The 25,798-nt window shown below is 40.1% G+C and overlaps 1 protein-coding gene across 1 annotated transcript in view; it reads left to right on the top strand.

Moving 5' to 3' along the window:
• ITGA8 (integrin subunit alpha 8) overlaps positions 1-25,798 on the top strand; it is a 173,754-nt gene that overhangs the window by 127,170 nt on the left and 20,786 nt on the right. The window contains exons 24-26 of the mRNA XM_046013396.1: positions 6,602-6,707; positions 8,822-8,980; positions 21,582-21,710. Of these exons, the coding sequence (XP_045869352.1) occupies positions 6,602-6,707; positions 8,822-8,980; positions 21,582-21,710 (394 nt within the window). The remainder of the gene's footprint in view (positions 1-6,601; positions 6,708-8,821; positions 8,981-21,581; positions 21,711-25,798) is intronic.

Raw genomic sequence — 25,798 nt, 5'->3', positions numbered from 1 at the left:
AGCTTTACTGTTTGTTGATTTCCTAAATTTTCTATAGCATTGCCATGGCATCTATGAATAAAAAGTTTGATTTTTCCCTGACTAATCCAATCTGTACATGCAAAAGTTTAGCCAACTACAGAGATAGAGGGAATAGTACCCACAAGAGATTACCCTTACTTCTGATACCAATTGCAGATTTGTGTGTTTCCCAAAACTGCCCCCAGTTTTGATAATTCACATAGAAGGACTCACAGAGCTCCCTGAAAGCCATTATACCCATCAGTATAATAAAAATTAAAATTAGCCAAGGGAAGAATTGCATAGTCAGAGTCTGAGGCAGTACAAAGCACAAGACTTCTGTTCTTATCCACCATGGAGCCGGGTCATGTTTTTTTCCTTGTATGGATGTGTAACAGGATGCATGGTGTATCCCCAGCTGAGGAAACTCCCCAAGGCTCAGTGTTCACAGTTTTTATTAGGGATCCTCTACATAGACATGATCAATTGAATAACTGACTAACCACTTAATTGATCTGTCTCCAGCTTGTCTAATATGACATGATGAGGCTCCCACCCTGACTCACACTGTTGGTCTTTCTGATGTGGGCAACCCCCACGATAACTCGATATGGTTAGAATATTCAGTGTGACCCCAAGTCCCCAGAAAAACAAAGATACATCTTTCAGGCATAAAATTTCTAGAGCTTAGACTTTACCTCCCAGAAGCTGAGGGCAAAGGCTATACCACTTTTGGGGAAAAGTTAAGTTGTTTACTACATGGTTAAGCTTTTTCTTTCTTTTCGTGTGTGTGTGTGTGTGTGTGTGTGTGTGTGTGTGTGTGTGGTTTTGTTTTGGTTTTGGTTTTGGTTTTTTTTAGATCTATTTATTTATTTGTTTGACAGACAGAGATCACAAGTAGGCAGAGAAGACAGGCAGGGAGAGCCGAGGAAGCAGGCTCTCCGCTGAGCAGAGAGCCCAATGAGGGGCTCAATCCCAGGACCGTGGGATCACAACCTGAGCCGAAGGCAGAGGCTTTAACCCACTGAGCCACCCAGGTGCCCCTATTTTCTTTTTCTTCTCTTACTGCACAGATGGGGACTGTCAGGGTAAGAGTGAGTAGACTTGGTGCAAGAAGACATTTTTGCCTTGTATTTATTTATTTTTTAAATTGTTTTTGTTAACATATAATGTATTATTTGTCCCAGGGGTCCAGGTCTGTGAATCATCAGGCTTACACATTTCACAGCACTCACCATACATAGCACATACCCTCCCTAATGTTTTGTCTTGTATTTAGATCCTATCTTGGTCTTATGGAGGAAACATTCGGTTTGTCTTTCAAGGAATTTATCTGCTTCATCCAAGTTGTTACATGTATGGCATAAAGTTGCTCATGATAGTCTCTTATTTTCCTTTTAATGTATGTGGGACCTCATCATTCCCTGTACTGCGATTTGTGTCTTTTACTCCCTTCTATGTTTCCCTTAATCACTCTGGCTAGAGTTCAGTGAACTTTTCAAAGAACCAGTATTTTTATTTCATTGACTTTCCTTTTTCTCTCTTTCTCTCTCTTTTTAAGATTTACTTATTTATTTATTTGGGGAGAGAGAGAGAGAAAAAAAGAGAGCACAGGGTGGGGGGAGGGACAGAGGGAGAGAGAGAATTTCCAGCAGATTCCCTACTGAGCACGGTGCCATCCTGGGGCTTGATCTCATTACCTGAGTTGAAATCAAGAGTCACCCTCAGGGTACCTGTGTGGCTCAGTCAGTTAGGCGACTGCCTTCAGCTCAGGTCATGATTCCAGGGTCCTGGGATCAAGTCTGACATCAGGCTCCCTGCTCAGCGAAGAGCCTGCTTCTCCCTCTCCCTCTGCCTCCTGTTCTGCCTACTTGTGCTCTTTCTGTTAAATAAATAAATAACTTTCTTAAAAAAAAAAAAAAAAAGAGCCAGACACTCAACTGACTGAGCCACTCAAGTGCCTCTTTTTTCTCTCTTTTTATTTGCTTTGTTTTCTGTTCCATTAGCTCCTGCTTTATGTTATTATTATTTCCTTCCTTCTCTTCACTTTGGGTTGGATTTTCCCTGTTTCTCCTTCCTCTAGGAAAAAATTAGATCATTGATTGGAGACCTCTCTTCTTTTCTTACATAAGCATTTAGTGCTATAAATTTCCCTCTAATTGCTTGAGCACATACCAAAATGTTGATATGCTGCCTTTCAGTCACAATGTTTCCTAATTTCCTTCGTGATTTCTTCTTTAACTCACGACTCATGAGAAGTGACCTGTTTGATTTGTAGATCTTTCCAGCTAATCCAGATGTTTCATTTTTGTGCATTTCTTTTTTAATTCCCTCCTCTTTCACATTGAGAAAAACACTAAAGGAAATCAGAGAAGAAATAAGCATTTTTTTGCTATCTTATTTTTATATCTTTTAACATTTACAACTAGTATATATGAAGTTTTGTCTCCTTCTTTAAACTTTGTTAACCTTTGTTTTGCTAACCAAAAATAAACTGAAACTGTTTTTTAATCCCAAAGCAAATTTTAAATTGGGAACTGTTTTTATTCCATAAGACATAACTCAGTCCAAGGCAGCAGCGAGTGTAATGTAGCTGTATTTATTCTTATGCATCCATTTTATAAGATAAATATTTATAAATATATTTCTGCCATCATTTATGACACCAGTATTTCTCTGTTAAAAAGGAAGGAAATTTTCTATTCATTTTACCAATAATCAAAACAGGTAATTAAAATTGGGTTTCTTGTATGGGTGTAATTTTTTAAATTGCTGGATTAATGTCTGACAATTAACCACAGTTTATTCTCTAACACAGGGTTAGAGTTCTTTTTAGCCATTTTGCAAAGTAAAACTCTTTATTCCAGATACTCAGCAAAAATATTGGTTTCAATGTTTAATTCTTCAAGGAACAAACAGCTACTGTGTTGAAAATCTTCCATGCTCAGTCTTCAGAAAAATCTCTTTTTATTTGCCAATTGTGTTTATTCCAATGTATTTTATCACGCACTGTCTCTAGCAGTTCTTTTTCAGATCAGAGTTGTTTTTATCATTTAAAAAATAAACTCAAATGGATTTATTTCTTCAATGGGAAAGAAAATACTGAGAATTAGTCCACTTCTCTCAAAGCCAGATAGTGTCAACACTGTCTTTCAGTAGATTCACATGTCATTTGTTGGTACAAAGGATTAATTTAGCATTAAGTCTGCAAGAAGTAAATTTGGCCACAAGAGGCAGCACCACATGCATTGAGCTCACGAAGGGTAATAAACTTGTGTCCTTTGTCATATAATCAGGATTGAGTGGGTTTGATCACGGGACACTACAATCATAAACAACGGTGGTCTGTATAGACACTGGCTAGAATGGGTAGAGCCAACATTGTTCCACACAATAAATAGTAGTCTGCTACTTGGGGCTTACATTGTTTGAAAACAGGATTATGAATGAATAATTCAGACTGTACTACCACAGCATCAGATTTGAACTTCCGATAGCACACAGACTTTAACTTATCAAAAACCTAATTCCTTGCTTCCCTAATCCTTTCCTAATGTCTGGTGTTACCACTGGTACCCCAATCTTCTTATCTCTGGGGGGTCTCAGGTGGAATAATGTTCTATCCTCCATCTTAGAATGTGAGCACTATTCAATAAGAGCTGTGAGGGCTGTTTATCCTGGCTATCCTTTATGCCCAACTATCCTTGGCTAATAGTTGATATATTTTTCCTTCCTTCCTTCTTTCTAAAAAAAAAAAAAAATGGTAATTTTGAAAACAGTGGACAATGTTTCATTTATTCATTTGGAATCTTCAGAGAACCATTTTTTGTCATGATTTCCCCAGATCTGAAAAAGTCTTGGACAGTAGAGAACTGAATTTTGGGAGCCATAGCTTTTGAATGATTTTGCCATGATTTGTCATGGCCTATTGTAGATTATCTGTTTCCGTACAGATTTCTATTAGATTTTGTTACAGAAATGGGGCAGGAACTTTCTTTAAGCTGTCTTTACTAAAATCACTGGGGCTTCATGGCCCTTGTGGTGCATTATACCATTGGCTTCCAAACAACGCAGACATTGGGGGTGCCAACCCCCTGCACATGTAACTTTGACTCCCCCAAAACTTAACTACTAGTAGCCTATTATTGACAGTAAGCCTTCCAGATAACATAAGCAGTTCATTAATATATATTTTGTATAAGTGTTATATACTGTATTCTTACAATAAAGTAAACTAAAGAAAATGTTATGAAGAAAACCATAAGAGAAAAAATCATTTATCGCACTGTATCTTATATGAAAATTCACATAGAAATTTAAAAATCCGCATAAATGAACCAGCACGATCCAAACCCATGTTTTTCAAGAGTCATCTGTACATTGGAAATAGAAAGGTCCTGAGTACACCTAAGTACGCTGAAGTCTTCACCTGCAACTAACCCCTACTTTTCTGAACATCAGTTTTCCTTTCATGTATAAAACGGGGATTGTGAACACACTATCTCCATAGTACCTGTCAAGTTCTAAATATTTATAATTCTGTGGTTGGTACTGGAACATTTATGACCAGTCCCCCAGGATAGATGACTATAAGAACAAAACTTTTCAGAGAAAATGTGCTCAGCTTCTGCTCTGTATGTGTTCTTTATGCAAATAAGTAAATAAATAAGGATTTTCCCTACAGCCTCACATTGGATATGGAGCTTGGAGTCATCTCTCTGTTGCCAAGCTAAGAGCAAAGTAAAGTTCTAGGTGGTTAGGTCATGAAGACTCCACGGGGATGGAAGCCCAAACTCTCTGGGCTTTGCTCAAATAAAAGTAACCATCTGTGTTCTGTACTCTTCTCCTCATCAAGTCCGCAGTGTTTAATCTGAACATGATTTAATCAAATCAAGTGGGAAAGGGCAGCACGACATAACAACAAGCCGACGTAAGGGTAGGGAATGTTGAAGTACCAGCTCAGCAAGCCTGTACCCTGCACTTGTAATTTAATAGTTGCCCATTAGGGATGAAAGCGAAGGGGTTTTTTTTTTGTTTTTTTTTTTAAGATTTTATTTAATTATTTGACAGACAGAGATCACAAGGAGGCAGAGAGGCAGGCAGAGAGAGAGAGGAGGAAGCAGGCTGTCCGCAGAGCAGAGAGCCCGATGCGGGGCTCGATCCCAGAACCCTGAGATCATGACCTGAGCCGAAAGCAGAGGCTTTAACCCACTGAGCCACCCAGGCGCCCCAGCGAAGGGTTTTATAATTTAGTAGCATTTCTGTGGGTTGTCAGTTTAAAAATTATACTTCTTCCACCCACCCTTAGAAGACAATGCAGCCAAAGTGACTTCAACAAAGAGCGTTTGAGATGTTTTCCAATCAATTGTAGTATACAACTCAGAGTTTATCATAATTCTCCAGATGAGGAAATAAGGACACACAGAAATTAATTACTTGCCCTTGGAACAGTCGTTAGCCCAATAAATTTTACTTTCTGCTTTAGAAAGAGATTACTCGGCGGGGGTGTGGGGGGCGCCGTAAAAGATAGCATTTGAAATTGCTAGGGGCTGCATTAATTACTGATGCCCTTAAAAGGGCACTTAAAACTTCTAATTGCCAAAAGAGGTATTTTCTGTTGAAGTTACTTTTAGCTGGAGGTCTAGGAATTCTTTCAAAGATCCTTCACTTAAAAATTGCTAGAAAAGCATTGTTCTTTTGAGAAGTATCCTTTTTAAGATAATCTAAAATTAACAATTTGGTTTGGAACCAGCTTTTAATGTAGAATAATGCCTTGTAGTGCATTGCATTCAGCCAGTGCTCATGTTCTAGGTGTAAATTGCAGGCAAAGAATATCTCTGTGTCAAGTTAATATCCTACTTACTTGATTACATCATTTAACTGTCTCTCTGTCTCTCACCCTTGAGTTATCTAGAGGACAACTCCAGAACTCGATCAAGCTTTATTTTGGCTCTGGACCTGGCTTTTGTCACCAGGTCCAGAGCCAAAATAAGCCAGGTCCAGAGGTATGGCTGCATTAATGAAAAGCCAAAGAAATCCAAGAAGTAGGAATATACAAATGGCTTTTCTACTTTCAAGTATCTAATTCGAAACTACATTTCTTCACAAGTCAACATTTAACACAACACAGAATTCTAGATTTTTATCCACCAAAAAAGTTCCATTTCCTGATATGGCTTGAAGCAGGGATTATATACCCTGTATACACACACACACACACACACACACACACACACTTACACTTACACAGGACCTATAGATAGATGTATGCATTTTATGTCCATATGCTAAATTATCTATCTCAACTCAGGAATGCTCTCTGTCCCAAGAGAGCTGCCTAGTGCTCAAGAGAGGAGATCTAAGAGTCTGTCTCTGAGCTAGAGAGCAGGAATTAAAAGCGTCCCTGTAGATGTTTCAGATCCTTTACTATTCCCTTAGTTATTTTGCCGAACATCACTTTCAGTACCTTTTCCACACAGGCAATATCTGCTCAAGTATATTGCGGGCGACTTTTTCCCATTGCTGTTAGCGGACCGTACACTAGTGAAGAATTTTTCACCTGTGTCATCACCAGCAATTAACAAAACATTCCATGTTTCAGAGTATCCCACCCTCCGCAGATTGTTCTGCCCATTCATAACTGGGAACCGGAAGAGGAGCCCCGCAAAGAGGAAGGAGTAGGACCACTGGTGGAACATATTTATGAGGTAGGTTTTACCTGTCTTAAAGTTGTGTTAGGAATTTAGTCTTATGCTCTTTACTAATTAACTCTTCATAGCATTTTAAAAGACACAGACCTGAGATCTGAGCTTTTTATATACCGCTTGGATTTGTGCAGTAGGGGAGGGGGTACAGTATGAGTCACTTGCTTTTTAGTGGGAGCCATTATAGAACGAGAATATTTTATCTTGTTACCGTTCTCGTTCAGATGTTCCTTGTGTCTCCTTTTTTTAACGTTTGGACAGCCTAAGCATAAAAATGACTAGCTCCCTGGACTTTATTTTTCTTCTTCCTACATTTTCAGATATCCTTAAAATCTACCCACCTCTTTAAACTGAAGGTCATGGGGCGCCTGGGTGACTCAGTGGGTTAAGCCGCTGCCTTCGGCTCAGGTCATGATCTCAGGGTCCTGGGATCGAGTCCCGCATCTGCCTCTCTGCTCAGCAGCGAGCCTGCTTCCCTCTCTCTCTCTCTGCCTGCCTCTCTGTCTACTTGTGATCTCTCTCTGTCAAATAAATAAATGAAATCTTTAAAAAAAAAAAAACCTGAAGGTCACCAACCAGAAGGTACCAGAGAGAGAAAATTTTATGAGTTATTCGCTATTGTACCAAACACACACATAACACACACACATGAATAACTTATTCTGAGATTTGAAATAGTCAGTTGATTAGTAAAATATTTTCCAGAAGCAAACCAGAGCTTATGAAGAAACCATCTTCTGTTTGAGATCCCTTCTTATTTACTGCTCTCTATCCCCTTCCTGCGTAACTCATTCCACTGACCTAGTAATCCTGACTGTGACTTTCATCTTAAGCTACAAGGGACGTGAACAGCATTCTCTACAGTTAACAGTGAAGTCACTTTAAAATGGACGAGCTGTGTACATATGTGGGAAAGAAGTGTCAACTCCTGCACAGCATCAACATGAAAACCTCTGTCATCTGCCCAACCTGTGGTTCAGAACCAGAAGCCCCATCCGCACCTGGATCAAAGCTTTGCCCTAAGCTCTCTTGATAGCAAAAGGATAACACAGTCCCCAAGGCTACTAGGATTAAGAACCTTGCTAGAAAAAAAATGCTGTCAAATAATTCATTAGGCCTTGTGTGCACCGGTTTCTGCTTAGGAATGGTGAAACTTTAACGTTTGCAAACATATTCAAACTTAATCATTCTCAGAGAAGCCCTGCTTCTAATCTTAGCATAAACGAATCATAAAATTTTAGGGTAATAATCAGTGGTGACAAAAGCAATCATCACATGTTTCCTACATGCTATTGTCCTGTCCCAAAATATACTGTTATCAGTGCATGCCGTGTTGCTTTGATAAAGTGAATTAAATGAGCCACCTAATAAGCAAAACCAAATTTTAAGTTGTTTTATTGGTCATTATAATTTTCAGAACTGTGAAAAAAAAGTTCCCTGTTAACTTTGGAGTGAATTTTCAAAACCACAATAAATTTAAATACATTTCGTGACTTTCCCAAGCTGTTTTTTTGTCCTGTGAGTACAGGCTTCATGAGTTTAAAACACTCATCTCTTTATGAGAGGTGGCCTCTCTCTCTTTTGAGAGTCACTGATTAAAACAGAAGGAGCTCAGCTTTGAAATGCACACTTGAAGTGAACTGTGGTGAGCCTGGACCATCTCTGGCATTTGATGGATAACCATTTTTCCAGAGGGTGAAAGAGAGTGCATCGCATATGGTTGCAATTGACAAGTCAGTAGTCAGGGAAAAGGCAGATTTCAATGAAAGAAAGAATAAGTAGGTTTTGAAAGCATAGCATTAAAATTGCATTTCTAGCCCTGCGATTAAATGAATATAAATTTTAGGTAAACATCACAATGATCAGACATGGTGAATGTGGTCTTTGCTTAGGAAATCTGCCCTCAGAGCTTCATAGAAGGAAGTTTTTTCTCTGAGCACCAGCACCTCTTGCTTTCAGAGCTCCTCTTGCTTATATAGGTGGCACTTTCCTATTGCCACCATCATAGCCCAGACGCATTAAAACCCAAAATACTTTTTGGAATGGGTAGGAAGTACATGGAGCTTGATTTTCTCTTCCTGACTTGTGCTGTACCGTTACTCGTTCCTTTCTTGTAGCTGCACAATATTGGACCAAGTACCATCAGTGACACCCTTCTGGAGGTGGGTTGGCCATTCTCTGCCCGGGATGAATTTCTCCTCTACATTTTTCATATCCAAACTCTGGGACCTCTGCAGTGTCAAACAAATCCTGACATCAACCCACAGGATATAAAGGTAGGATCCGAGTCTAACTAGCTGTTTTTTCTAACTAGCCTACTTTTTTATGGTAAGGAAAAAAAAAAAAAAAAACCCATGGCTTATATTTTTTAAAGCAAAGTAATTATAAGAATGAGTTATTTTGGTGATAATCTATATAACCTTTTCTTTTAGTTTTATGGTTAAAATGCCAGGGCTTGGGGCACCTGGGGGACTCAATCAGTTAAGCATCTGCCTTCAGCTCAGGTCCATTCTGGGATGGAGCCCCATGTGAGGCTCCCTGCTCAGGACCACAAGGAGTCTGCTTCTCCCTCTGCCCCTCCCCCTGCTCATGTGCTATCTCTCAAATAAATAAAGTCTTAAAAAAAAAAATGCCAGACCTAACTTAAGTGTCACTCCTAGAAAACTTAAATTTCTCTTGGTTTTATTGTTCATGGTAACCTGTCATTTATTTAGCCTATTTTAATAGATATCTTTTGCATATGGTTTGACTAGCAGCATAACCAAACCAAAATCATAAATAGACATGTCATGTTTTGGAGAATTTGTACAAAGTGCTATTTTTAGAGTCTTTTTGGTACATTGCCAAAAGATATAAGGATCTTTGTCAAGTAGGCTTTTCCAGATGTTGCCAATAGCAAGTGGTGAAATGCGATAATTTGCCAAAGGCCATCTTAGTGCCCCAAGAACCCCCAGACTGGAAATTTCTGGACCCCATTCTTTTTTTTTTTTTTTTTTTTTGGAGAATTTGATATTTTTGACATTTTTTTTTCCATTTTATTTATTTTTTCAGTGTAACAGTATTCATTCTTTTTGCACAACACCCAGTGCTCCATGCAAAACGTGCCCTCCCCATAACCCACCACCTGTTCCCCCAACCTCCCACCCCTGACCCTTCAAAACCCTCAGGTTGCCCCAACCTCCCACCCCTGACCCTTCAAAACCCTCAGGTTGTTTTTCAGAGTACATAGTCTCTTATGGTTCGCCTCCCCTCCCCAATGTCCATAGCCCGCTCCCCCTCTCCCAATCCCACCTCCCCCCAGCAACCCCCAGTTTGTTTTGTGAGATTAAGAGTCATTTATGGTCAATCGGAGAAACAAGATGGACCCCATTCTTTAGTGCAGCTTATAGAGAAGCTGAGAGCAGTGCTTCGCAGATTCTTAAGCTTATCCAGTCACCTGGGGGTCTGGAGGCAGGGTCTGGAATCCTAAAACTCTGCCACTCTACGGTCCTCACCTGACATCCATGCTGCTTTGCTGGTCACAGACCAGCCAGGAACTCAAGTGTCCAAGGAGCAGATCTCATTCAGATTAAGATCCAAATCTGGCTTTAAGTTTCTTCTGGGAACAAAAGAACATAATTAGCATAAACCCTTGAAAACATTACACTCGAATGGGGGAAAATAACCTGTTTAACCAGATGTTATCCTCAAAAGAGAACTTTAAGAATCATTGTCTAGTAGCTCAGGGAGACAGCATCTCTATTAGAAATGGAGGAAAGGGCAGACTTCATGAAACACTAACTCAACCATTCAGAACGCAGGTCTGCCTCTACTCTAACCGGTGGCACTGGGACATTGCCCGTTAGGAAAAGCTTTCTTCTTCAACCCAACAAGCCTTCTATTCCAAGAGAGGAAGACAAAGGGATTCAGTACAAAAGAGTTTATAGGACAGGTCTCCTTCTTTATGGAGAAATTATAAATAAGGTCACTATTCCACAAAATTATTTAAAATACTTCCTCCTTGGAAATTTTTTGTCCATTTCCTCTCTTTGGCTCTTCATTGAGATGATTTTAGTATCTTTCAAGGATAGTAGCTTATTATAAAATAACATCTTCTGAGGTTCCTGGGTGGCTTAGGCAGGTAGACATCTAACTTTGGCTCAGGGTCTTGATCTCAGGGTCTTGGCATGGAGCTCCAGGTCGGGCACCACCCGACTCAGAAGGGAGTCTGCTTCTCTCTCTCTCCCTCTGCACCCCCTACTCATGTTCCTTCTGTCTCTCTTTCAAATAAATAAATAAAATCTTTAAAAAATAAAATAACATCTTCAAATGGAATATATAACATTGAAGAAATTAAATCTTTTGCACGTCCCATACAGATTCTCTACTTCAGTGGTAGATTCTTAAAGCACAGAAACCTGGGGGAAGGTCTCTAAACTCCAGAGTGTAATGTTTGCTTTATATCTGACGTTATTTATATATGTTTATATATATTATGTAACTTATGTGATATGGGCCATGTTGGTTTTGAATTCTTTTTCTTTATTGCAATTTAACAATCATTTACAATGACTGGAATGATACCAACGGATAACTTGCCTTAAATGTTGACAGATTCATGCAAATGGGGTGGTGACAACCACCCAGATATTCTTTGAAGTATAGACTTTGATTAAAAATCTAAGTCTAGTAATTGTTTTTAAGATTTTATTTATTTGAGAGAGAGAGAGAGAGAGCATGAGCAGGGGGAGGAGCAGAGGGAGAGAGAGAAGCCGACTCCCCGCTGAGCAGGGAGCCTGACGCAGGACTCCGTCACAGGACCCTGAGCTGAAGGCAGATGCTTAACTGGCTGAGCCACCCAGGAACCCCTAAGGCTAGTAATTTTTAAAATGCAACTTAATTATGCTTCTTCTATAAAACTGTCAGTTTGTGGAAATTGATTATAAGATGATTTGATTACAATATGAAGGAATAGCTCCCAAAATGACAAATGGTAAGAATGCTTGAAATTCAGAATAATGAAAAACTTGAAATGTTTTTACTTTCAGGTCCTCTGAGTACTTTCACTTGTATATAGTGTGTATAACCCAGAGATTCTAAAAAAGCTTTTTTATCAATAAATAGATTTTTAATTAATTATCAGTATATTTTATATAATCAGCTACCAACAAATTGAGAGTACTTGAACATTATTTTCTTCTTAAGATAATTTATTGTCTTAATTTATTGAATAATAAATATAAATGTATATTTATTTATATAAATATATATAAATTATATATAAAAATATATAAATATATATTTATATATAATAAATCTAAAATACAAATAAATGAATTATAAATAAATAATTTATTGAATAATAAATTACTTCTTAAGTAATTTATTGGTGAAGTCCCTATAAACCTACCTGGCAAATTTATTTATTCCTAGATAATACAAAAGCTAAACGTTTATTCTCTGTCTTAAATATGAATTGGAAATTAGTAAAGAACAAATTATTTATTACATCTAGTTATTTTCAATGGAATAGGTCTGGGAAATTTTTTTTTAAGATTTTATTTATTTTGGGGCGCCTGGGTGGCTCAGTGGGTTAAGCCGCTGCCTTCGGCTCAGGTCATGATCTCAGGGTCCTGGGATCGAGTCCCGCATCGGGCTCTCTGCTCAGCAGTGAGCCTGCTTCCCTCTCTCTCTCTCTGCCTGCCTCTCTGTCTACTTGTGATCTCTCTCTGTCAAATAAATAAATAAAATCTTTAAAAAAAAAGATTTTATTTATTTATTTGGCAGAGAGAGATCACAAGTAGGCAAAGAGGGAGGCAGAGAGAGAAGGGGAAGCAGGCTCCCTGCTGAGCAGAGAGCCTGATGCGGGACTTGATCCCAAGACCCTGAGATCACGACCCGAGCCAAAGGCAGAGGCTTAACCCACTGAGCCACCCAGGCACCCAAGGGAAATTTTTTTTTTTAACTTAGGTATCAATTTCAGATTCTTGCATCAAAGCTAATTACTGTCTCTTTAAAATATAGATATTTAAGGATAAATATAGTTTTTTTAATTATAGGTATTTGAAGATAAACATCTGTAGTTTTTTTTTTAACTTAGTTCTTTAAGAAGCAGAGAAAGGGTGGATTTAATAAAAGGGGGGCGCCTGGGTGGCTCAGTGGGTTAAGCCGCTGCCTTCGGCTCAGGTCATGATCTCGGGGTCCTGGGATCGAGTCCCACATCGGGCTCTCTGCTCGGCAGGGAGCCTGCTTCCCTCTCTCTCTCTCTCTGCCTGCCTCTCTATCTACTTGTGATCTCCCTCTGTCAAATAAATAAAATAAAATCTTTTTAAAAAAAAGGAATAAGGAGGCAAAACACATTCATATAGGTAAAAATTAAATCCTAGTTGGGCACAAGGTGGCTCAGTTGGCTAAGTGTCTATCTTCAGCTTGGGTCATAATCTCAGGGTCCTGGGATCAAGTCCTGCATCAGGCTCCCTGCTCAGCGGGGAGTCTGCTTCTTCTTCTCCCTCTACCCCTCCCCACCATTCATTCTCTCTCTCTCTCTCTAATAAATAAGTAAACTCTTAAAAAAAAAAAAAAAGTAAATCCTAGCATTCAGTCTAACTTACCCACTAAGAAAAAATTCCTTATGATTTGGTTCTACAATTTCTTTATAAAGAACAACAATTAGTGAGTGCCTCCTGAAACATCTGCACTTATGAGAAGGTCTACAAGCCCTTCCTGAGGATGCTCTAGTGCCCGCTAGACAAGCCACCAGAATATCCCAGGCCAGCTGTGGGCCTGTCAGAGAGAAAACTCCCATCTCAGCTTTCCCAAGTATCCTCTGGAGGATTTTCAAGTTCCCTACCATGTTTGCCTCTCCAGCCATTCAACTCATTTTCCCTCAGCAAAATGCTTTCTCTTCAGGTCACATACACCTTTTTGTCCACTTCCCCTCCTGTATATATTCTCATTTTTCCCCCCACTTAACCACTGAAAGTAGCTCCCTCCTTCACTGCTTCTTTGCAGCTCCCAAAATGTCTAAGCAAATGTGCTTAGTTGCACTAAGCAACTGTCCAGATTTCCTCAGAAGCATTTTCTAGACCATCTGCTCCAAGGAACCAATGCCACCAACTTTAAAACCTTTGAGACCCCTTCCCCCACTGCAGGGTCTCCACAAAATCTCAAAATAATTTCTCATGTCTGCTTATTAAACCTATTAGCATTTATAGAACTAATGTATTTAACACAATGTGGATTTTTTTCCTATTTTAAAAAAAAAATTACTCAGGGAGCCTGGGTGGCTCAGTGGGTTAAGCCGCTGCCTTCAGCTCGGGTCGTGGTCTCGGGGTCCTGGGATCGAGTTCCGCATCGGGCTCTCTGCTCAGCGGAGAGCCTGCTTACCTTCCTCTCTCTCTGCCTGCCTCTCTTGTGATTTCTCTCTGTCAAATAAATAAATCTTTAAAAAAAAAAAATTACTCAGATAGCAACCTCTTGGCTTTCCTTTTTACTACAAATACATAGTTTTACTCATCAAAGCCATATTGTAGATAAAGTAGGGTTTTTTTGTGGGCTGGCCTGAAAACTGAGCCACCATTTAAAAGATTGTCTCTAAAGAGAAATGCATTCTGAGTGCCAAACATCTAGCCTCAAACCTTCTGAAATACAACCTATCTATAAATTGAACATGCATTCCAAACAGGACTCTCCTCACATAAGCCTCCAAGTCTGATAAGGCCTGAACAGGATGTACTTTTTCTTGTACAACACTGACTGGTACAGCTGAGTTACCCCAACAAGTGACCCTCATGTCCCCAAGGTTTGAAGAGCAGACTCCCTTTGAAAGCTACCACTGTGATCACAGGAGGCCATGGGCAAAAGTTCTCACCCACATGCACCTCACTTGCTGCCCAAATACAAAACATCAGTGACTAAACTGGGGACACACTCAGATGCCACTAGAAGTTTGTCAGTTTTGAGTTTTTTTAGTACTTGCTTCATACCAGGCTTCATGGGGATTCACTTAGCCTGCTTTGTTACCCAAGTAGGAAGACAAACAGGAGCACGCATGGGTGACAGGGTTCAGGAAAAGTGAGTGAGCTGCGTGGCCCCTCGTGGTGCCCAGAGGGTGGGACACTGCCTTGGGGACATTCCCTTCTGCTTTCCCTTTTGCTTCCCAGTGAAATGGCTGCTGTCTTCAGTTTTCTGTTCCTCCCATGATGATTTCACTTCATCAAGTTCACTTCTCTGCCTTCTATGAACACAGGGACATAAGCAGAGGGCCATGAAGTTTCTGCCTCCAGGCTTCAGAGATAAAGGATTTTAATGTGGCAATTTCAGCACATCCTGCCATCTAAAACATTGTGAAATAGTCAACTGTTGCAGCATTCGGGCCAATCCATTAAATCTAATTCATTCCAGATCCTTCTTGAAATAAAATTTTAGAGTTGAATAAAGTAGTTCTTAAACCATTCTCAAGGCAGTAAAATAATGACTTCCAACTATCCATTATCTTATTTGGGTGGACTTTATCCTGGGGTTTGGAGAGTCCTCCAGACCGGCTGTGATCTCCAGATAAGATGTAGTTGAAAAAGCTGATGCTATTGAGGAACCCAAGCTACATAAAGAGTAAAGGACTTTTTTAAGTTGGCAAGGTTTCATCATGAACAGCCAAGGGTGAGGAAAAGAGGGAGAAAGGGCTGTGGGATGTCACACTTAGCCAGAAGGGTAGGACAAGCGAGGTGTTGGCTTCAACCTGCGCTAGGATCACAGGACCACGTTCTGGGCCCCCCACTCAAGAAAGGAGCCCAAGGTCCACATGATGTGGCAGAGGTTAGATGAGGGCAACCGTAACAAGGGAGAAAGCCAGTGTTGCATAAAGAACGGGCTCTGGAGCCATGGAAGGCTGGAGGTTCCAACTGCCTCAAAAAAGACCATTCTCACAGGAATCCCAAATTACAACCAGATAGCACAAACATGGAAGCAGAAACACAGGGATCATCTGCCAAACCCTGCAACTAGTTTTGGGGGTTTTTTGTTTTTGTTTTGTTTTGTTTTAATCGGTGAGCACACAAGACTGTGGCTTGGCTTGGCAAATTTGCATCATTTTGTCTTACCCTCGAGAGAATTTTTTCCTTCATAACTGCCTCCATTTACTTATTGTTCCTTATTAATTCCGAATGCAGAAACTTGTTACAGCTCCCAATCCACTTACGTTCTCTCTCTGTCTCCGTCTCTCTGTCTCTTTCATGCGGCCTCGATAGAGGACCTTCATTCATCTTTTATTTTTTTTTATTTTTTTTTCATCTTTTATTTTTAACAGTACCTATAGGTCTAATTTTTAACCACCAAAGGGAATACACTCTCCAGGGTCCATTTCTCTTTGCCTTATCTTCTCCTTAAGAGGGTCTTCAGGTTCTCCTGTAAATTTTAGAATATAAAAACACATGTCCAACGACTAATAAAAGCTTCAAAATCACCAATGGGATGAACTATTCTTTTTTTTTTTCTCTCCTGATAAATCCTTAACATTTGTGCCTTAAAGAAAATTACATGGTAGACTGAGCTCCTGGGTTTGTCTTTACTTCAATTTAATTATAGACAAAGGATTACATGAGGGAAAGTCTACCATCTTTGTGTATTAGGCATACCTGAAACCCAAAGAGAAATCACAAATAAGAAGATAGTACGTGTTGTGTTTGTTTGGATTCAAAAAGCCCTTAATCTGATTGTACCCAACTATTTTCTTCTAAAGTTGCGTTTCCAACAGTATTGCACATTCCAGCTAGACAGTACCCCTTTAGCTCATAAATTTAAACCTATCCCAGAGTGAAGAGTTTGGTGAAGAGTTCATGCAAATAGAAAACTCCTGGGTCAAAATCTGAGTAGCAGCTGGGGAAAGAACCAGATTTACCAAATTTAATAATTTCTTCCTTATTGCAGAAAAGAGCAATTTTCGTATTTGTTCTAAAGAAGATAGTTGAGTGTTTACCACCAGCTTCTCAGAGCACTTAGCAAACTGTTTTCTGAACTGAACGCCTGCCTAATGTGGTGCTAAGAGGCCCTCACCTCAAAGGTTTCAGATTCAGGAAAAATATGACCTGCGGGTTCACAATCAATTGTGAAACAGGCTCCCAGAGTTCATCTAAAAAACAGGCTGTAACTGTTGTTTACATTTCTTGGATAACTTCTTCCTTGTTTTTAGTTTTTTGTTCATTTTTGCTTTTGGGGTTTTATTTTGTCTTGTTTTGCTCTATATTTTGAAATAATTTCTGGAATGCCACTTTCAAAAACTGGTTGGTAAGCAATTTGAAGACTTTCTCACTGTGGTGTTTGGGAGGGACATTCCTCTATCTGCAAAACAATATTACTAAAAGAGAGAAGCATGTTTTATCAACCCCTCCTGTGTAACATGTTCATTCTCTGGCTCAGAATAAGTCCTGTGTGTTACTGAGAGGCTGCCCATAAGTATTTGTAAATGATGATATACCAGGGGCCCCCACAAACGTGGTCTTCACCCGTCCACAAGCTGCATCTGACGTTACCACATAGGAGGCTGTGGAGCTGTCTTCTCTTTGGGCTATTATTTTACTATTACTGCTACCACTACAGGAATAAAGGAACATTCTGTAAGTCCTTCCAGCACCTTCTCCCTGCAGTTTGGTTACATGCAGAGTTAACTCTGTAACATATCTCCTAGCAAACAATAAAAAAGAAATGGCACATGAAAATCTCAAAGCAAAAACTACACACACACACACACACACACACACACACACTCATGAATACATGATAGAAAATACATAAGGGAATCTTAGAGATGGCCACAATTTTCTATGTAAACTCAAATTTCAGTCTTAGGCTATAAGGGCTTTTCTAGCAGATTCTCCACCTTGAGTACCCTTGAGCACCCTTTAGCAGGCACTCCTTCCCTACCAGGGTCTTGGGCTATTCCAGCGTCCGTGGGGCTGGCCTGTAACTTGGAGTCTACATACTTCATCAGCCCAGTGCTGTGAACATCGCTTCTAATTACCCTGTCCCTAAAATATTTAAGTCCACATCTAAGCCCCCACTTCAGTCTCCTGTTTTCATAACTTTCTCACTTCCTCTGTCCACAAGACATTATCTTCCTTGATATGCAAGGAATATCTGAATATCTCTGACTCAATCAACCCACCTGACTCTCAAGGCTGCCTTTGGCCATACTTTCTTTCCCGCCAAGCCAGGAATCCATGATGAGTTGGTTGAAACATTCTTTTACAGGTCCCCTTACTTAACCTCCCTTTTCCTCTATCCTTCCAAGTCCCTGCCCTGAAAATCTCCACCAGACACAGTCCCACAGTTTGGTTTCTCTGCCCCTTTGCCTGAGGGCACCAGAACACACTGATGGAAGTGTTCACTGGACAGTCAGCATCTGGAGAAGCCCCCTCTGCCATCTCTTCATTGGTTTCTTCAAACCTTCACTACTGTTCTTGTACTCCCCATTCAGCCTCCTTAGCATCACTGTTAGCAGGTGACCTTACAGCAAAAGAATCTTCAAAGGATCCTTTTTGCCATCCCAAATCCCAATCCCCACCACACACGTGTGCACCTTGGATCCCAGAAACTTACTTAAATTTCCATCTTAAAAACAAACTTGGGTCTGCATCTTCTTCCAAGAATGGGCCCCTTTTCCCTTCCACTTCTAGCCAAGCTCTACTTGTTATTCCTACTTTCTTATTTCTCTCTTGCTCTTATTATAATTGTTAAATGTTTTTAAAAATTTTCATAATAAAAAGTACTAAATGTCCATCAAAACAATATATCAGGCACTAATAAAAATGTAAAAAAGAAAACTTTAATTTCTAATAATGTCACTACCCATTTACTGTTATATTTCCTATTTTTTGTGCATTAATTTATTTTTCCACTTTACTGTATGTTGACAGTAATTAAGGATCTCTTTAAAAATCCATAATACCATTATCATACCTGAAAAGAAGTTAGCAAAATTCTTAACATTATCAAATCTCTACAACTGGTAATGTTTACATGACAACTCTTCCAGATTTTTTTCCTATTGCTAGATATATAAGGTAAATATAGATCCATTTTTATTAAAAAATGCAATCTTATTATATATGCTATTTTATAATCTGCCTCTTCCCCTTACTAAGATCTTGCATTTTTTTCTAAATTACTACATAACTCTACATCATTTTTAAAAGTGTCCAGTGTTCTGTTGCATAAATGTCACAATTTATTTAACAAGTAATCTATGTATGCCCACAAAATTTTACATTACTATCCTGTTTCCATTATAAATAGCAACTAAGAATGTCCATGTTTTATTTTGCTTTTTTTTGGTGTTTTCTTATTTGGAGGACGTGGTGGCATCTCATCTCTGAGCCATGGGAAATTTCTTCAATATGAGAATAAGATAAAGATTTAATTTTATACTTTTTCAAGTAATTATCCATTTGTCTGAATGCCTTCACCCTTTAGCTTCTGCAGATCAGTTTCCACTCATACCCATCCCCTGCTCAGCAAAGGGCATCTATACATTCTTTTCTCTTTTTTTACACTGAGATATAATTGACATATCACATATTAGTTTCAGGTATACAGCATGATTGGGTATTTGTATATATTGTGAAATGACCACCATAGTAACTCTAGTTCATATCCATCACCACACAGATTACAATTTTTTTTTCCTTGCGATGAGAACTTTTAAAATCTATTCTCTTAGCAACTTCCAAATATACAACACGGTATTATTAATTATAGTTACTACGCTGTATTTGTTTACATCCCTAGGACTTATTTATTTTATAACTGGAAGTTTATATTTTTTTTACCACTTTCACTCATTTCACCCACTCCCCAGCGCCCCCCCCTCCCAAACTCCCAATCACCAATCTGTTCTCTGTATCTAGGAGTTAAGGGTTTCATTTTGGTTTGGGGTTTTGGTGGCTTTGTTTTTTTAGACTGCATGTGGAATGTCTTTCTCTGTCTTAGTTCACTTAACATAATGCCCACAAGGTCATTGATTTCCTTCTTTTTTGTGTTTGAATAATATTTTGGGGTGTGTGTGTGCACGCATGTGTGTATTCACCACATCTATTCATCCATCAGTGGACACTTCAGCTGCTTCCGTATCTTGGCTACTGTAATTAATATGACAGCGAACGTGGAGATGCATATATCTTTTCAAGCCAGTGTTTTTGTTTTCTTCCAATGAATACCCAGAGTAGAACTGCTGGATCATATGTCTGTAATTTCTTACGTGACAAATGACTTCTTTTAGTATGACTACTAAATGACTCCTGTAGTCCTAATGCTTTACTCCTCTGCAGGATTTGACATTTTTTGTCACTCCTGTATTTTTATAATTTTCTTCTCCTTAGACTTCCCTAGATTCCCACTTTCCTGCTTTCCTAGACTATCTCTTTCCAAAGAAAAGTCTCCTGGACTTTCTCCCATCTTGTGTTTCCTCACTGGATCCTCCTCTCCCTGTTTCCTGAGATTGCCTTGGACATTATATGTGACTCTATGCTTATCATTTTCCATGTTCTCACTGGGCAACTCAGATTGGTTCTCAGCAGATACCACACAGCTTGTGGATGCTGATGGGGGAATTGAGCTATCACGTGGAACGTCTCACGGGGGCTCGGGAATCATTCTGCGGCACATCAGGATGGAAAGTTGTTCTGCGCATTGCAGAGCAGGGTGCAGAGGGCTCTTGGTTAGAAATGAGGCTGGAATAGCAGGCTGAGGCAGTACACAGGGGGCTATGCAAAGCATACTAAGGAGTCTGGGCTCTATCTTTCTGTTTATCTGGTAGATTTTTCTAGGGTCTTAGGACATGCTGAGCACAATCATTTCATTTTTGTGGTGCCTTCTGCATCTATAATATAGGGATATCTTTCCTCACCCCACAGAAATGAGCATATTGTCACTGCTCCTGGAGCTACAAAGAGAAACCATTTAAAAGAACATGTGTGGGGGGCGCCTGGGTGGCTCAGTGGGTTAAAGCCTCTGCCTTCGGCTCAGCTCATGATCCCAGGGTCCTGGGATCGAGCCCCACATCGGGGTTCCCTGTGGAGCCTGCTTCCTCCTCTCTCTCTGTCTGCCTCTCTGCCTAGTTGTGATTTCTCTCTGTCAAATAAAAAAAAAAAGTGGGGGGGGGACTTGGGGCAGGGACAGGAAATTAAGGTTCTATATTCAGTCAGTCTCAAATGAAGAATTTTAATGAAATATTATATGTGATTTATTGGCACTTTCAAAATATTTATTCAGCTATCAGATGTACCGAGCATGGAGCCTGAGATAAAATCATTAAGTTCTAGAACACTCACAAAACAAACTCCGGGCTCTAAACAAGCTCCCTTACAGCATAATGTTCATGTGGCATGCTTTGGAAAACTCATTTTTATTAAAACAAGATCTACTCCTGAGGGAGCATTTCTTACCAGTTCAGGAGTGTGGGGCTCAGACATGCTGATGTCGGGTCCTTGACTACATCTCTTTCCCTATGGCCAGCACCTCACTTTCCTGCCACCTGAGGATCTGTCCCACCACACAGAATGTTCCTGCGTTTCACCAGCACTTATATATGATGAGAGAAAAGTAACAGGAAAATAATGACCCATGCTTGAAAAGTCACTTACTTCTGAGGAAATCTTCCGCTTAAAATCTCATGCTTACAAGATAAACTTTCCAGGAATGCATTCCCCATCCTTCAGGAGCTCCTGTGAGGAGAATGGGAAGGCTTATTCCTTGCCCATCTATTTCATTTTGTGGTTGAACACACTTCTGGTGAATCAGGACAGGTCTGGCTTTTCTTGTGACTCCTAGTCATCTGAGGGGGAAAAAATGCCAGGAGTTCAAGGCTAATGAAAGGGTGACAAGCTATCTCTTGCTTTTTCTTTGCAGCCCGCTGCATCCCCAGAGGATACCCCCGAGCTAAGCGCCTTTCTGCGAAACTCGACCATCCCTCATCCTATCAGAAAGAGAGATGTGCGGATGCCAGAGCCCCACAGACAGAGCCCTGCAAAAATTCTGGTGAGTTATCCCAGTGTGAGCAAATCAGAGAGGAAAGACTGGATTGGACAGAAATCCCAGACACAGAAGACTTGAACTTCAACTATTGTTTCTCTGTCTCATTCAATGCTCAGATATGCCTGCCATGTTTTGACAGTACGAGATGTGAGCCATGAAAGCAAGGGACTCTTCCCTGTGGACAAAGGTGTATTTGCATTATAGTGTTTTCACTCTTCTAAATCTGCCACACAGGCCACATTAGAAAAATAATGCTAAAAACCTAAAACATGGCATGCAATGCATTTGCAGAACACAGAGCTCCTGCTGTGACCCCATTCCCAGACAGTGAGCGCTGAGAGTATGGAAGGAGCTGGGCCAGGAGGTCCGGGTTGGTGTGGGTGGTGGTCCTGTGTGTCCTTGCATCTCAGACTCCTCTGCTGATTCAGAAAAGATGAGAATGGGGTCTTCTGATTTCCTGGGCCCAAACTCTGCATAGTCTTAGCACGGGGAACTGTGGTAGATCTATCCTGAGCTTAGTCAACCCTTTGCAAAACTGTGGAGAGTACTTAAGAGTCAGTATTTTCAATTTGATTCTCTTACTCATCCCAAGGTGAATGTTAATACCACCAAACTCCACACTTAAAAGAGGCTAAAATTTTAAAAAGAAAGAAAGAAAGAGGCTAAAATGTTTTATTTTAATGTGTCTTGAATATGTTCTAACATTCATAAGAAGTTTCAAACAAGGAAATGGACAGAAACGTACATTGAGAAAGTCTAACTTATTCAGTTAAACTTACATCAAGAGAGGAATGTTTATTATAATAGAAGTACCTAAAGTTATCTGGCAAAAATCTATGGCAGGGGGCAGATTTTGGTTCAAGTCCCTGTAAATTTTTATGGCATGGTAATGTTTTTCAAAACCTAAGAGTACTCTTAGTTTAGGATAAATTAATTTAGGATAATTTATTCAGTTTAGGATAAATTAATAAAATCCCACATATTATTGTTTAAAGAAAGTTTCCAAGAAAAACAACAGAATGGAAAACAATGATTTAAGTCCTGGAGATGTGGCCTACAGAATGGTACTACACTTAACAATCCTGTATTGTGTATTCAATGGGTGTTAAGAAAGCAGATCTTAAAAGCTCTTCAGGATCATTAAAAAAAACTACAACTTTGTGGTGTTAGATAGTAACAACACTTACTGTAGCAATCATCTCACAATATATAAAAATACCAAATCATTATGTCATACAACTGAAACTAATGTAATGTTATGTGTCAATTATATTTCAATAAAAAATTTAATAAATTTTGAAAAAAGAAAACAATGATAGGCATCTATAGAATTCTAATATGCAGTATCAATGTGAAAGCCCTCTGGAGAACCAGTGCCCAAACCTATAGGAACCAACAATTTAGAAAATCAGGGTTTACTTATGTTTTTCGATTTCCGCTTTAGTCGAAGTCTCATGAGTACACTGAGGCAGGAGAGATGATCAGTAACTAAAATTCTTTTGAAAATTACATGCACTTCTGGGGCGCCTGAGTGGCTCAGTGGGTTAAAGCCTCTGCCTTCAGCTCGGGTTATGATCCCAGGGTCCTGAGATCGAGTCCTGCATGGAGTTCTCGGCTCAGCGTGAAGCCTGCTTCCTGCCCCCATCCCCCAACCCCTGCCTGCCTCTCTGTCTATTTGTGATCTCTGTCAAATAAATAAATAAAATCTTTAAAAAAGAAAGAAAGAAAATTATATGCACTTCTGTTGTAGGGTCAGGTTTTTTCCCCTCCCATTCTTTCTCATTAAAGATTTTTAATGCAAGATTATTTTTAATTCCTGAGTATCATAGAAACTTATTACTTGCAGATGAGAGCAAAGCAATTCTTGATTTCCATTTCTGACTTTGTTAATTCGTGCTTTATTCTCTTTGTCTTTTATTGGTTCAAAAATTGCAAATCATATGCCTCCCTATGTCCTCAAGTCAAAACAGTTCTGGATAGAAAGTGATTATACAAAGTTTATTCTAAAATCAAAAGTTCAATAAGACCTCCTACGGTTTTTGTTTAGTTAAAAACAACTTACTGAATCCCATTTCTGATTAGGAATTTGAAAGTGCAAAGTGCCAACATCCTGTGCTGGGATCATAATTTCCAATTTGCATAAGAAAAATTTGTATCTGCCACACTGAAATACATCTCTCTCCGCCCAAGAACGTCCTTGTCTTTCTCATCTCAGGCCCCTGCTGCTCTTACAATGACCATACCATCTCCTCTCACCAGGCTTTCTTCTTGTCCTTTCCCTCCTCAGCTTACAGAAACCTTATCTTTCAAACCTTCTTCAGCCTATGATACTATTAACGGCTTCCTGAAACTGTCCTGTCCCTTGGCCTCCCACAAAACACTCTCCCCTGGTTCTCTTCCAGTCTGCTGGCCTGTGCCTTCTTAGAATTGTTTGTGGGCTTCTACTCTGCCCAGCCTCAGATACCCTGTACCTCAGGCCCCTCCCCTCTCCCACCGACTTAGCTCCTTCAGGGAAATGTTTTCTTCATGGTCATGAACTACAGCCATGCCTATGGGCCTCCTGTCATCTTAGCCATCCCTACTGCACTCTAGACTTGAGGGGCTCAGCGTCTATGTTCATCTGGATGCCTGATAGCCACCCCAGCCCCAACATGTCCAGAACTCTGTCTCCATGACCCCCAGAATGTGCTTTGACTCTAGAATTCCCGATCTCAGTAATGTCAGTGCCCATCCACTCAGTTCCCCAAGCAAACAGGGCTCCCTTCAGTCCTCCCTCTCCTTTATCCCAATTTCCAATTTGTCACCAACGTCCCATTCTACTTCCTGAACTTCCCCAAACTTCATCTTCCCCCCTCTGTCCCCATACCTAGTTCAAGGCCTCGTCCCCTCTCCCTTGAACTCTTGCAACAAGCCCTTGTCACCCTCCTTGCTTCCCACTCTCCTCCCCCTATTCTTGCCTCCCATAACACCTGCCCCTAAAACACAAACCCCATCATAGCCCTTGCTTAAACAGGACCTTCTGAATAGAATCTAAACTCTTTGGCTCCAACAGGAACATTCTTTACCACCTAGACTTTCTCTCATTCCTCTCTCATTTCCATCTGTCCGCCCTGCCCCTGAGTACCCTTTTCTCTGCTTTTCTGAACACGCATTGGTCTTGTCCCTGTCTGTCTAGACTGCTAGGTCACTCTTTCTCACACTTCAAGATTCACCTTTCCCCAGAATCCTCCAACAGAGCTAGCTCACCAGGACCAACAGCTCCAGGGGGCTTCTATGAATCACCTCCTTCTCACTTGCCTCCCTTGCCTGCAGAGGGTGGGCCTGGAGATAGAAAGCTTGTCAGTAATGACATGCAGGTAAACATGAGGGTCCTCACAGGGGACACAGACTGCAGCACTTCCAGTTTTTCTGCTCCTGCTGGAGGCACTAAAACCCAAATACCTCAGTGCCCCAGCCCCTAGTAGAATAAGAACAGCCCCGCCACCTGAATTTGGAAACAGCATGTCGAAGTCTGACCTCCCTGGAATTTATCAGATATGCCTTCCTGATTGCTTTGCTTTTAGAGAATTTGGAGGTTCTCAGAAAAGATTTTCATGGCAATGTCCCTCAAGTTACTCTGTGGTTTAGCAATTTCATTAAAGTGAAATGCCTCTATTAAATCCCCCTCATACTATTCAATAAACTAATGTTTATTGAGCATCGATAGGCCAGAGCCCAGTGCTGGAGACATGAGAAATAAATAAAGCATAGCCCACTCAAGAAATTCAAATCAGTGACAGAGTACAATTTAAGAAGTACCATCCTGTACCTAGGTACACAGAAAATGGACGAGAAGGGTCCACTGAAATCAGTAAATTGAAATAAATTGGATCCAAATACTGGATCTAATCAGAAAATACGATTTGACAGGTAGAATGTCATCATAACAAATACATCCCTGGAACACGCATTTCATAGAGTAAAAGTTACCCACTGTAAGTTGGCAGAACTAGGAACTGGGTTAAAAACAGCTTAATGGATGGAACTTGAAGAACATTCTGCTTTATCACCAAGAAGTAATTGAGAGAGAAGAATGTTTTAGAACAAATGGG

The sequence above is a fragment of the Meles meles genome, chromosome 7, assembly GCF_922984935.1.
Source record: "Meles meles chromosome 7, mMelMel3.1 paternal haplotype, whole genome shotgun sequence".
NCBI lineage: Eukaryota > Metazoa > Chordata > Mammalia > Carnivora > Mustelidae > Meles > Meles meles.
This window is presented reverse-complemented; position numbering and strand designations above follow the sequence as displayed.